General features: G+C 35.9%; 1 protein-coding gene across 2 annotated transcripts in view; it reads right to left on the bottom strand.

The window, feature by feature from the left end:
• The window catches only part of SLC18B1 (solute carrier family 18 member B1), a 47853-nt gene extending 33027 nt beyond the window's left edge, over positions 1-14826 (bottom strand). For both annotated transcript variants that reach the window (XM_074309804.1, XM_074309805.1), the window contains exons 1-3: positions 14712-14826; positions 5959-6329; positions 810-949 (exon numbers count right to left, since the gene is read on the bottom strand). In XM_074309804.1, the coding sequence (XP_074165905.1) occupies positions 810-949; positions 5959-5998 (180 nt within the window). In that variant the 5' untranslated portion in view covers positions 5999-6329; positions 14712-14826. The remainder of the gene's footprint in view (positions 1-809; positions 950-5958; positions 6330-14711) is intronic.
• Positions 14827-14889: the final 63 nt, after the last annotated feature.

Here is a 14889-nt window from a genome sequence, read left to right as displayed (position 1 = left end):
ACTTCCACCAGAATACAAGTAAAGTTACTTTCAGGAGAAATCAATTACATAGGCTAGGAAACTCCAAGAAACCATATATATTCTTCTGGTAAAGGATTTATTTATATCAGAATGACAGGTATCTATGGCATATGGGATACAGCACTGTACTTGAAGTCTGAAAGAGCTGAATTACTATTCAACTTCAGTGATTGCCTAACTGTGTGACCCTATGCAAGCCACTTAATCTCAGTCTCAATTTTCTCATTTGTAAACTGCAGATAATATTAGCCTCTCAGAATTGTGATGATCAGGTGAGATAATACACATACAGTACTTGGCAAATCTTAAAATGTTACAAATAACTGCTAGTTATGTAGTGGAGAAAAAAATTGGACTTGGAGTCATGAAGAACTGGGTCCCAGTTTTGCTTCTAAGTAATGCTGGCTATGTCATCATGGAGAAATCATTCTATCTTTTGCCTCTTTAGAGACAAATCATTGTATCTTTTGCCTCTTTAGACAATTCTCTGAGAATATTAGGTTGCAGAAAAGGTGCCTGCCTGAATCTGTTGGTAAAGCCAGTTTCCCTTATCCAAGAGTTCCCTATCCTGATGGAATTTTAGTTCTCTATTGCTTGAGATAAATGGACTTCTGACTTGACCTAATATGTTTTTGCTAAGTTACAATTCTGATTATCGACATTTGTTTTACCCTAAATAAAGGTTCTGCATGATATGTTTTTTTTCTTAACAGGACAATTAAGTCCAACAATAATTTCTGTCCTTTTTGAGGAGCATGAAGGGGGTAAAGAAATGAAAAACCTCTCACCTCATTAGGGAAAAATGGTCCCAATATTGAATAGCACATCATTGATCCCAAATTAATGGAAGCAGCAGATATTAGTGTACAAAGCTGCTCTCTTGAAAGCCGTGTAGATTCTCTTCTGACAACCTCCGGCTGACCATCATCTTAAATACAAACATTCTAGGTTACATAAATTGAGATAACAACATAGTTACACATTAGGTACTCTCTGTGTGTATCCATACATACATATACATATATTATACTTTTAAAACTATGTATCTTTGGAGGAGGATTCTGGGAAGATGGTACAGTAGATCAGTAAATATGAAGTTCTCCAGATTTCCCCCACAAATAGAACAAATTTGTGCCTCAGGACAAATATAGACAGGTGAAAAACAAAGAAAACTTGGGGCAGAACAGTAGTCCTCCCCATACAACTGGAGAAGACCCAAAGAAAGACCCCAGGCAGGGGAGTAAGCCACTTGAAGTGCAAATACCTCCAGCATAGATCTACACAAAAACCAAGTAGGGAGCCCGTGGGTGATCTGGGTTTGGCTAGAGGCTCCTCCAAAATCACAAAAACTTTTACCTCCCAGGTATGTGGGGTATGAGTCCTGGAAGACTGAGTGAACCTCTGTTTGTTAGGAACACCAGGCCTAGCTGTGCTGCAGAGACTCTGCCCTGGGTGGAAAGGAACTAGCACACCTGGGAGTACAGAGGCAGGCGGGGCAGGGATGCTGGTGGCAGCAGGCACTTGCTAGAGGGGGTAGCTTTTGGTTTGGGGTTCCTGATCAGTAGGGAAAGCTGAAGTGTAGCAAGAAGCACCATTCTGCCTCCCCACAATTAGGGGTATTCATACTAATACTTCTCAGAAAATGAACTTTAAAAATCAAATAAGAGTGAGGAAAAACAAACAAAATAATAATGAACACTACCAAAGAAAAACAAGATTATGAAAAAAAGTTAACCAACTAGTAAAGGAGATATAGTCTTAAAGAAGAAAATACTATGAAAATTAGAATTGGTCAAGAGAAAGCCAGTGAGGGGGCAGCTAGGTGGCATAGTGGATAGAGCACCAGCCTTGAATTCAGGAGGACCCGAGTTCAAATGTGGTCTCAGACACTTAACACTTCCTAGCTGTGTGACCCTGGGCAAATCACTTAACCCCAGCCTCAGGAAAAAAAAAAAAAAAAAAAAAAAAAAAAAAAAATAAGAGAAAGCCAGTGAAGCTATGAGACCAAAAGAAAATATGAAAAATGAGAAAATATAATAGAATATGAAACATTTTATAAGAGAGAGAGAGAGAGAGAGAGAGAGAGAGAGAGAGGAGCAGCTAGGTGGCGCAGCCTTGAATTCAGGAGGACCCAAGTTCAAATTGGTCTCAGACACTTAACACTTCCTAGCTGTGTGACCCTGGGCAAGTCACTTAACCCCAGCATCAGGGAAGAGAGAGAGAGAGAGAGAGAGAGAGAGAGAGAAAACAGATCAAGAAAACTAAGAATAATTGGATTTCCTGAAAGCTGTAACCAAAAAAAGAACCTTGCTTGACACCATGACGCAAGAAATAATCCAAGAAAATTGTTCTGGAGTGATAGAACATGAGGGAAAAGTAGAAACAGAAAAAAATCTATTCACCACCAGTCTCAAAGAGAGCCTTAGTGAATACACATTTTTGAAACATCCAGATTCAAAAAGAAACTTTGTAAGAAACAAGAAAAAAACAATTCAAATATGCCAGAGCTATAATTGGAAGTGTACAGGACTTATCAGCAGCTACAATAAAAGACTACAGGTCCTGGAATCATATATCCTGGGCAATACAAAGAACTAGGTGTTCAACCAAAAATCAGCAAAAATTATATATAATATTGAATGAAAAAAATGTACAACGGACTTGGTAGATTTTCAGAATTTTCAACCAAATCTGACTTTAATAGAAAATTTAACATATAAGAGCCAATATCAAAGATTAATTTCAAGGAACTTAATATGGACAAATTTTGTTAACTACATGGAAATATGTACCATATGTTTAAAATTGACATCACTAATTGCGTAGCTCAAAAAAAAAAAAAAAGGATTGGGGAGGATTGAATATCATCTGACTCTAAAAAGCAAAACTATCTAGAAAAATGTAAAAATAGTAATTATGCTATACAAATGAGGTACAGAGGAAAAATAGACACAGAAGCGATAGAAGATAGGAAGATCCCTCATAGTTCTGAAAACCTATTCACAAAGGGAATAAGTAGGCAACACTATACATATATGCCATGAAAGGTATAGCACTCTTCAAAATCTATAAAGAAATGAATGGGGAGGGATGGATGGGTGGAAGGGGAAACAAAGGGTGAGAGAAGATAAGAAGGCATAAATTGCAGTATGGAAGGATCTATAGATTTATGGCAGTGGGGCAAGATGTGTAGATTAATGGGTAAGGGATAAAGGATAAAGTGGGGATGCAGAAAGATGTATAGAGTAATGGTAATGGGATTAGTGTATGTAGATTAATGGGAAAGGGATAAAGAAGGAGGAAAGGATTGCATAAAATAAGATAGGAGTAATGGTTGTGGGATAAAATGTGTAGATTAATGAGAATGAGATAAAAAGAGAAAGAAAAGATTGAATCTATGAATGGAGGGAAGTTAAATAATAGCAAGGTAAATTAAGGAGCAGAATTAAAGTAGAAGAGTTATCTGGAATAGGAAATAAGAGATTTATAGAAACATTACAACAAGGATTAGGAGTATAATTTCCTTAAAAAAAAAAAAAAGTAGCACTTTCATTGATCTTAGACAAAGCCAAATTTAAATATTCAATCAAGAGAAATCTACATATTATTGTTTTAGATTATTACTATTATTATTATTTAGTCATATTATTGTTTTAGATGCAATTTTTATATATGGATAAATTCTTATGCATATATATGTCTAAGTATATTTGGGTATGTATGCTTGTAGATCTATGTATGTGTGTGTAGAGATATATAATTATGTGGATGGGTGTGAATGTGTGTGTGTGTGTGTATGTGTGTGTATGCATATTAAATATATCTGTGCTTAATTGAGGGTGGGGGTAGGGTAGAGGGGATAAAAGGGGAAAAAGAATAAAGTAAAAAGTGGTCAGCAGAAAACAAAATAACCTCCAAGAAAGCAAAAATTGACACTCACAAATATAATTTCTTCTATTATTTATATATGCCTTTTTGAAATGGAAATGTTATATTTTTTTAATTGCTCCTGATATTCTGCTGGGCAGCAGTTTTAAAAGAGAAACAATGTATTAGTTCTTGCAACTGAGATACACAATCTCCATATTGTTTTACTGTAATTTTAGAGAATTGCAATTTTCATTTCTATAAGTTTGGCAATAAGTACTTCAAACTAGAAATTTACAAAAACATCTAATTAGTTTAAAGGGAATGTTATAATTAAGACACATACTCTTTGTTGTTGTTGAATGCTATCCTACTCTTTATTACCCCATTTGGGGTTTTCTTGGCAAAAATACTGGAGTACCTTGCCATTTCCTTCATCATTTTATTTTACAGAGGTGGAATTGAGGCAAACAATAATAAATGACTTGCCCAGGGTCACACAGCTAATAAGTGCCTGAATCTGGATTTGAACTTAGGCTTTCCTGACTCCAAGTCTGGCACTATACCACTTAACTGACCCACACTAAACAGGGGAATGAATTTTTGGATTTTATTCTGAAGAATTTGCAAATCTTTTTTGACCAATTTCATATGCTAGCTAGAATGGATAATTTTTCATTCAGGACTGAGTGGTAGTTCATTATTTTTCATTTAAGGTCATTAAAGGAAATGAGGATATAGGCAAATAAGTAAAATCAGACAGTGTCACAATTACAGGAGAAAACAGTATGCTTCAGCAAAAAAAAATCTGAAAGTTTTAATATATTCAAATTAATATACTCATGTACCTTTTTGTTCAAAAAATATTTTGTTTTATTCATTATCTTCAAATTGAAGAAAAAATTAACATTCATTAAAAAATAAAACGAATTCCAAATTCTCTTCCTCCAACCTCTTAAGGCAAACAATATGATACCATCGTATATATGAAGGCATACAAAATATATTTTCATATTAACTATGTGTATTACTTATAATTTAGCTTTTCTTTTCAGGATTATTACATTCAAACTAATTATTATGCTCATGTACCTTTTAATTAAGGTAGCTAGGCAGTGAAGTGGATTGAGAGCCAAGGCTAAACTCAAAAATGATCATAGTTCTGATCAGTGATCCTAAGCAAGTGACAACTCTGCTTCAGGTCTCTCATTTATAAAATGAGCTGGAGAATGAAATGGCAGACCACTTCAGAATTTTTGCCAAGGAAACCCTAAATGGAGTTAAAAAGAGTCTGAAAGGACTGAACAGCAACTTTTTAATTTAACTTGGATCATCACATTCAAGTTAGTTAATAAACTCATGCACCTTTTAGTGTAGCTTTTGTTTTCAGAATGGCTCTTTGATTTATTGTAAAACTTTCAAGAACTTTCTGAACTCAGTTACTGAAAAACTGTCATTCATGCAGAAACAGTTGCAGCTTCTGTTTTCCCAGAATCTTTCCAGCAAGCTGTATTCCTTAGTAAATAACTAAAATGGCCCAAAGAGAGAAACCTTGAGAGAAATTATTCTATTTGCATAAACTTCGCCACAAAGAAGCAAAAATAAAGCCCAACACCTAAATCACTTGTTGCACCACTAGCAAATCTGGATTAGGAACTACGAACCCAGTCCGGAAAGGATCACAGAAAATAAATAAATAAATAAATAAAAACAAAAGAAGCTGAGAGTTGGAGTGAAAGGGAAGAGGGAAGGAGTATAGTGTGTGGGGGAGGGGAAGAGAGGGGAAGAAAATATAACATATAACAGTTTCCTAACCAGAATTCCGGGTGGGAGACAAGTGCGTGAGCGCAAATCTTGGGTACAGGAGGATTAAAGAAATCTGCCCTAACATCCATAATATCCCGCACTAAATGATTTTATTGTGAACAAAGTCATGAGGACCCTTCTCTGAACTAAAGGCTCCCGAAAACTGTCCTCGGGTCTCGGGGACCTTTCTTTGGGGAGGGGAGGGAATAAGTCCGTTCAGAAGGAAGCCTTTTAAAAGCCACGATCCACTACTTCCCTGACCACCTGAGGTAAAGTCGCTCTCGGGCAGAAAAGGTTTGTCCATCCTGAGCCGGCAGAGTCGGGACTGAAGCAAGTTCTCTGGACGGAATCGTGCAGGAGGTGTCCGGATTCAGCTTTGACTTTGCACCGGCTTAAACGTGAGCCCTTCTGCTACGTCCCAGCATCTTCCCCAGCCGTCATAGGTTCTCTGCTTCACAAGGAGAGATTTCCTGGGGAGACCTTAGAGTAGCTCTCTCCACCCGGCTTTTTTTTTTTTTTTTTTTTTTTTTTTTTTTTTTTTAAAGGCACAGGCCACTAGATTGTCAAAGAGAGGGAACTCAGAAACTGGAACCCACGTGGTACCACTTTTGGCATATAATCGATTCCCTTTCAACCTAAAAAAGAAAAGGAGAAAAAAAAGAGCATAAATGTCCATTAAAACTCAAAAGGAAACAAAATATATGCGTGAAATTTGACGTGGAAAATGGGGTTGTTCATTAATAAAGATTATTGTGGTGAAAAAAATGTAGAACTTTAAAAATTAAATTCGTTGAATTCATATAGTGTACTTACTGTTTTTTAAACTGCTCTAAAGTACTGTAAAAAGTATAGAACGTTAGAAAGGAAAAGGAGCTGAATTTAAAGATAATTTATCCCTCATGGTTTTGGGTTCTAAGCTATTGGTATCAAACTGTTAGTGCTTTATAGACTTACACTCCAAGATTGTGCCTGAATTTATTAGTGAGATAAGAATTATAGTACTCAAACTTCAATTACAACATGGCAAAATGTAAGCCTACTTTTTTCCCAAAGCCCCCACCCAATCTTAGCAAATCATTATCTTCATAGTTCTACTTTTTAGTCAGAAATTATTACTAAAGTTGCAAGTACAGGTATGAATATATGATTGGTTTTAAAGAACATGTGACAATATTAATTATTAATCATAAAAATTATAAATCTTATTATGGATATGTTTTATCAATGTGTTTTATATGTATATATGTTAACTTGACTATTGAAACTTAAATTTGAAGATAATAAATTCAGTTAATTCTCTTCCCTTTAGACCATTTTACTAGTCCTAAAAGACTTCAACAATAAAGTGTGACACTACTTAATTTTAGACCAAATAGAATGAGAAACTATGAAAATGTGAAACTCAAAGGAGAACTCAATTTATACTTATAAGCAGCGTTGTAATGGAAAGTAATATATTATTAAACAAAGTTTGTTTATTACATATGACTTAATGATCTGTCCCACTGTGGCAAGAAAGCTGAATACTGGTCTGAAGTAATTTGGAATTAGTGGTACTTTTCTTTTGAAATGTTGCTCCTTTACAACAGTCAATTCAGATGCTTTGCTCTAGAACCAAGGTTCAGTAAGGCTCTATAGAGGCTCTATAGTACACCTACCTACATCAATAAAATCACAGATTCCAGACCTGAAGCCTTGTATCCTTGCTGGTGCATAATAAATGCTTAATAAGTACTAGTTGATTGAATGACTACTGAAATATTAAAATCTACTAAGTTTTCATAGTAGATCTAATCTAGACTCCTCATTTTACAGAAAGGGAAAGTACCTTGCCAAGTTTACCACTGACAGGTTTCTTAATTTCCAGTTCCATATTACTTTTAATAGATTTTTAAAAACCTCTTAAACTCAACATGTTCAATACTAAATGAATATTTTTTTCCCCTAAAACCTTCCCATCTTCTGAACTTTTCTCCTGCTGTTAGAAGTACCACCACTTCCCTGTCATACAGACTTGAAATCTAAATGTCATCTTACACTTCTCACTCTCAAACTGTCCCTCCCCCTTCCCCCATATCCAAAGTGTTACCAAGTTCTGTCCTATCTACCTTTACAACAATTCTCATTTGTGAACCCCTCCCTATTCTCTGCTTTGACCTATGCCCACAAGTTACACCTTCCCCATCTTGCACCAATGAAGTTACAATAGCCTGCTGTTGTTTGGTCTCTCTCCCTCAAGTGTTTTGTTACTCCAGCCCATCCTACACTCAATTGTCTTCCTAAAGTGGATTTCTGCCTATGTCATATCTCTATTCAATAACCCCCAGTGAATCTCTATCACTTCTAGAATTAAATGCAAAATCTTCAAATTGGATTTTAAAGCCCTTCCTAAACTAGGTCTTTATCTATCCAGTCTGTTTATACTTTATATTCCTCCATATATTCTGTGATTCAGTAACACTACCTTCTTATCATTCCTTGCATAAGTTTCAGACTAGGTATTTTCACTGGTTGTGCTTTATGCCTGAAATGTTCTCTGTCCTTGCCTCTGCCTCCTGGCTTTCTTCAAGTTTTAGCTAAAATTCTACCTTCTTCAAGAATATTTTCCTAGTTTCTCCCTTCTGATATTATCTCAAATTTATTTGGTATATATCTTGTTTGCACACATATCTAGGTCCCTATTAGTTCAAATAATGAATCCTGTGAAGTAGTGATATTAGTTAAACTTGTACTTTATATGAAGTTGTTTTCATGCTGTTTATTTCCCATTAGATTGTTAACTTGTTTAGGAAAGGGACTGTTTTTGCCTTTATTTGTATCCCTACAGCTTAGTAATATGTCTAGTATGTAATAGTTAAAACACACTTCTTGACTTGAAAGATGCCATCTGGAAGATGTATGATTTTTAAATTACCTTTAAGAAACTGATCCAAAATAGAAAACACAATTATAATGATTTTCATGCTTTAAAAATATTCATTTATTTTACTAATTACTTGGTGTTAATGATTCCATTTATTTTAAAAAATCATTAAGTCCTTATTATACATCGGGTGCTGAGGATATAAGACTTCTAAAAATGTTTAAAATATAAGACAAAGGAGGGACATGAACATGTGGAAGACTGAGGTAAGGTCATATGACAAGTCAAGGGAAATAATTTGGATAATGAATGAAAAATGAAAAAACATTTTTAAAGTGCCTAATATAATCTCAGCAATGTGCTAAGCATTTGGGATACAAATTCAAACAAGCAAAACAATCTCTATATCTTTCGTACAGTAAATAGAGCACTGGAGTCACTTTCAAATTCTGCCTCAGATGCTTACTAGATGTGTGAACCTAACAAGTAAGTCACTTAACTTTTGTCTGATTCAATTTCCACATCTATAAAAAAGGATAATAATAGCATTTACCTCTCAAAGTTGTTGTGAGGATCAAATACAATAATATTTGTAGTACACTTAGCACAGTGCTTGGCACATAGTAAATGATTATTGAATGATTATTTCCTCCTCCTCCAATTCTTCCCCCTACCCCAAGGAACTTACTATTCTAACAAGAAAAGACAACACTTGTGACTGGAATTGTGGTAAGGAAGGTTAGACTCCAAAGTATCTTGGACAGAGAAGAGAGATCAATTTAACCTTGAATATTATCAGGAAAGATTTCATGAAAGATGTGGCATCTAAATTAGATATTGAAGGCACAGATTTAGGCCTGGAAGGGACATTAGAGGCCATCAAATCAAATCCTTTCATTTTCATGAATAAAGAAACTAAGATACAGAAAGATAAGTGTTTTGCCCATGATCACATAGGTAACAAATATTTAAAGGGGAATTTGAGAGCAGGTTGTACTGACTCCAAGTCAAGTACTCTATTCAATATATCATGCTTCTTCTGGACAGGATGAGAGGGACTTCTACAGACAGTCTTAGGAGGAGAATGATATATTTATCCCAACTGTGGTGACCATGTGAGTTAAACTACAGAACAAGGAACAGAAAGTAATCTAATTTAAGAGAGGTTGTATAAGGAGAGAAGTAGATAAAGTTAAGAAAGAGCAATTAAGTGGTTTAGTGGATAGATTGCCTAGATTACAATTAGGAAGACATATTCCTGAATTCAAATCTAGGCTCAGATACTTACTAAATGTGTGATCCTAGGCAAGTCACTTAACTCTTTGCCTCAGTTTCCTAATCTAAAGTGAACTAAAGAAGGAAATGGCAAACCACTTCAGTATCTTTGCCAAGAAAACCCCAAATGGCATCACAAAGAGTCTTGAATGACTAAATAACAAAAAAGATAAAGCTAGGCAGGTAATTTTGAATTAGATTGTAGAGTACCTTTAATAGCTGGATATAGAACTTGTACTTTATTCATTAGACAAGTAAGCACCAGTAAACCATTTTTTCAAGAGATGAATAACAGTATAAGGGTATAAGATTATTTGGATTATTGGTATAGCACTGTGAAGGTAGACTGATTGGAAAGGAGTTAATCTTGAGGCAAGGCTTTTAAAGAGGTTATTCTCCAGATAAGGCCTTGGGAAGAAGAGATGAGAGGCCTAAAATAGGGTGATTGCTTTGGAAGTTGAGAAGAGAGTCTGGAAATGAAGGTGACCTTAAATGTCACATAATCCAATCCCCTAGCATTGATTTTGGTTTGTTTTTTTTTTTCTCCTTTCCTCAATCTCCTAGTTTTGTAGATCAAGTTCTGGTTCAAAAACTTCTCCAGAGTAATTTTTGGGAAAGTTTGGCCTTCTCATTGAAGTCAAGATTTGAATCCAGGTCCTGAGACTTCCAAACTAGCATACCTTCCACTATATTATGCTTAAGGATACACAACTAATAGATGTTTTTAACTGATTAGATAGATGCATAAGGTAAAAGAGTGGGAAGTCAAATTTGATGACAGTAAGGTGGTTAGGATACTCAATAGTAAAGTAGCTGTCCATTTACAGAAATAGAAAAGAGTTAGAGGGAGAAAAGTTTTAATAAGATAAACAATGAATTCGGTTTTTGATATGATGAATTTGAAATATCTGTAGGACAGTCAGATATATACTTATAACAGATCATGGGAACAAGCGTTTAGTGAAAATTTTGGGAAGGAGATAGTGTCATGTACATAATGGTGACTCCAAGTTATGAAACATCAAAATTTAAGGAGCATAAGGAAGAAGAGTTAGAAGAGCAATAGTGAAAGAGATTTCTAAATAATTTAGATTTTTTTTTTTTAATGAGGTAAGTATTTTGATTATAATTTATATTTTCTATAAATCTTGAAGTTACAGATAATTGTGTTATAGCTACTTTTTGTCTATTTCCCCTGGACTATTCCAGGGAATAAGTAACTAATGGCAACAATGCCAAAGGGGATGTTCTTGGTTAGAATTATTAAGAATTTCAGGAAACCCTCTAAATACAGATAGTCACTATTTCCATTCTTTTATCCCAATTTTCTGTTCTTTCCCCAAAACATTTCTCCTTATTCTTTCATTTGCTCTATATTAATATCTCCTTACATATACATACAGTGCCCTCTCCATCCTTTCTTCACATTCCCCAATAATATCCCTTTTAAGAAGAGCCATAGGCTGTATTTGGGGCTGCAGCCTCTGGTAAACTATGTGAATGTATGTGGTTGAGGATGTTCACCCAAGGAGTGTAAAAAACAATGAATGCAGTATCATTAGTGGAATTTACCTAAGGGCAAAGGGATTATTAGCCTGGTTTAAAACTATAGCAGGTAAAGATTTAGGTTAGATATGATTCAATTGGTCAATTCACAAGTATTTAATAAATGTTTAATAAAAAGCTTGAGCTAGAGGCAAACTGCCCAGTTCCCACATATGTATTTCAACAAAAAAATTTAAATTTGTACCACAATGAGAAACTATAATAAGTAGCTTTTTTCATACCTGAACACAAGAAGTCAGCCAAAAGACTAACAAAAATAGGAAAAAGGGCTGTCAGGGGTGTGCTAATAAATGTTTAATAACCAGTTCTGGGAAAAAATATATAAATAGAATATACTTTTAAGCCTAAACTTCATTATTAATATTTTTTTCACCACTTTCTTAAGTCTAGGTAATCAAAAAAAGCAGTAAGTCAAGCCCTAATTGTACTATTTGCCAATTTCTGGCATTTAAATGTTCATTACGAAAATTTAATAATCAGCTCTTGGCTAGTAGGAATTGGCTCCAGCATGTCACACTGATGCCATTATAGAATATTATTCCAGAACAAGTAGAGTAGACAGAGATATATGTGGCCTAGAAAGCTCTGTGACTGGAGACCATGATGGGGGGCTCTTCTGAGAAAATGTCAATATGCTCTGGAAAGCTCACAGGTGAGCCTCGGGGAAGTGTAGCAGGTAACAAAGAGAATGGAGCTGTATGTAACACTTAGATCTGGGCACTATAAGCTTAGAGTCAAAGAGTCTCCTATCTGCCTCAGGAATTAAGTCAAGACTCTAAAAATTCAGTATTGAACCTCAAAGGTCCATGGGAACTAACTCCAGGGATTAAGGTCCAATCCAGGTGCACAGGTACCATTGAGTAAGTAAGACCAGGCAGGACTGATCATCCTACTCAAAAGTGTAGCATAGGGCAGAACCTAGCTCCATAACAGTTCCCATGGAGAAACTAAAACTGGACAAATTGACAAACAAAACAAAACATGCTCACCAATATGAGAAGTTATTGTAGATATAGATACTAACTCTGTAACAAAAGTAATTGCAAAACTTAGCTATCCTAATTACATGATTTCAGGAAGTCATTTGTGAACCTTATTTATTAATTTTGAATGGAATGACTCCTAAGATCTTTTTCAGCTCTATGTGTGTTATACTATGTTCAATGCCTCAAACAACTCTACACGTACAGTTTTCCAATTCACACCTTTAGAATCATATTCTATAAGAGCCTAAAGGACTTCGAAAACAAAATAAATATTATTTATTTTATAAAGGAAGAAACTTTCTCCTCTTCTACTTTGAAGCCCCTTCTCTTCTCAGGTTCCCATGTCCTTCTAGTGTCTTTGGATAAAAAATAAACTGCTTTAATACAAACTCAGTACACACTAGATGCTACATAAAAGTTGCTAGAATAGCTTTTAGGTCAACAGGCAACTGCTAAAACACCACTTAATAATTATAAACTTTATAGTTCAAGACAATACAGCTCTTACGTGATCATCAACTCCCAAGACCCAGTGAAGCTTCAGAAGAAAGTCTCAATATTTGGAATGAGAATGAATGTGTAAGTCCTTTGAAAAAAGAGCACCCCATATCCTTTGACCCAGCAGCGTTACTATTGAGCTTATATCCCAAAGAGATCTTAAAGAAGGGAAAGGGACCTGTATGTGCAAGAATGTTTGTGGCAGCCCTTTTTGTAGTGGCCAGAAACTGTAAACTAAGTGGATGCCCATCAATTGGAGAATGGCTGAATAAACTGTGGTATATGAATATTATGGAATATTATTGTTCTGTAAGAAATGACCAACAGGATGATTTCAGAAAGGCCTGGAGAGACTTACATGAACTGATGCTGAGTGAAATGAGCAGGACCAGGAGATCGTTGTATATTTCAACAACAATACTGTATGATGATCAATTCTGATGGACGTGGCCCTCTTCAACAATGAGATGAATCAAATCAGCTCTAATAGAGCAGTAATGAACTGAACCAGCTACGCCCAGCAAAAGAACTCTGGGAGATGACTATGAACCACTACATAGAATTCCCAATCCCTCTATTTTTGTCCGCCTGCATTTTTGGATTTCCTTCATAGGCTAATTGTACACGATTTCAAAGTCTGATTCTTTTTGTTCAGCAAAACAACTGTTTGGTCATGTATACATATATTGTATTTAATTTATACTCTAACATATTGAACATGTATTGGTCAACCTGCCATGGGGAGGAGGGGGGAGGGGAAAAATTAGAACAAAAGATCTGGCAATTGTCAATGTAAAATTACCCATGCATATATCTGGAAAATAAAAAAAAAAAAAGAAAGAAAGAAAGAAAGAAAAAAGAGCACCCCCAAGTGATCACAGTTTTAATTACTTAAATTAGGAATGTGATGATCAGGTATGAAAACAGTCTCCTCGTCTACAGTTACAAAATCGCGCTTCCTTCCAGGTACTGCTTCCTCCTCGCACCCCTTTCTCCCCTCCATTCTACCCCTCCCCCCTCCCATTTTCCTTTTGGCTGATTTAAGAGAAAATGTTGAGTTACGGAAGAGGAAGGAAGAACTTAACATTTTACTGCCAAGAAAACGAGTTGGAAGAGTTTTTTTTTTTTTACCAGTCTCCTGCAGATTTAAGTGAGACTAAGTCAGATGAGGGCAGAGTGACTTTCTTTGAAAAACAAATAGATTAAATACCTACTATGTGCCAGGTGGCTTTTCAAATATTGCATACGATCCTTCCCACAACTCAGAAAGGGCAGTAACCATAACAAAAATAGCTCATATTTATATAGCACTATAGCTGCACCCTTCGGTAAGACACACACCCAGGTTTTTAACTAAATGTGGCAATTATGAAATTGTGCTTTATTATCAGTAAATGTTTGATTTTGCATACCTATTTTATATATCTATATACCGGGACCACATAGAAATTCCTCCGGGAAAACGAAGGGTCGGGAGCGGAAAAAGTTTAAATGCTACAGCGAGCTCTTTACAATTAGTTTCTCATTTGATTCTCATAACCGGGGGGGGGGGGGGGGGGGGAGAGGGAAGGGGAAGGGAGGAAATGACTGTGATTGTTCCCATTTTACATATAAAATTGAGAGCTGACGTTAAGAGACTTGCTCTAAGACACAGTAAATATGGTGTAAGCGGCCGGTCCACTATGAATGGCAAAGACCTGTTAAGATCGAGCACAAAAATGGGACCAAGTCTAACATAGCTCTGAAGAGGACCTCAGAACCATAGGATTCGGACTAACACTGACTTAGCCATGCACACAACCCACGTGCAGATCCGGATACCCACGTACGTGTTCTCGGGACTCTATCTCCAGGCCCCATCCTCAGTCCGGGAGAGCAGGCCGGGACTGCCCATTCCTATGCCTGCCGGTAGCTGCCGGCCAAAGACTCTGCGGAGATCGCCGGAAATAGACATCTCAAGGTCTGGCAGTGCTGCAGACACCTCTAAACGAGAGAACTAATGAGCAT

Source organism: Sminthopsis crassicaudata, chromosome 4 (genome assembly GCF_048593235.1).
Source record: "Sminthopsis crassicaudata isolate SCR6 chromosome 4, ASM4859323v1, whole genome shotgun sequence".
In the NCBI taxonomy this organism is placed as follows: domain Eukaryota; kingdom Metazoa; phylum Chordata; class Mammalia; order Dasyuromorphia; family Dasyuridae; genus Sminthopsis; species Sminthopsis crassicaudata.
This window is presented reverse-complemented; position numbering and strand designations above follow the sequence as displayed.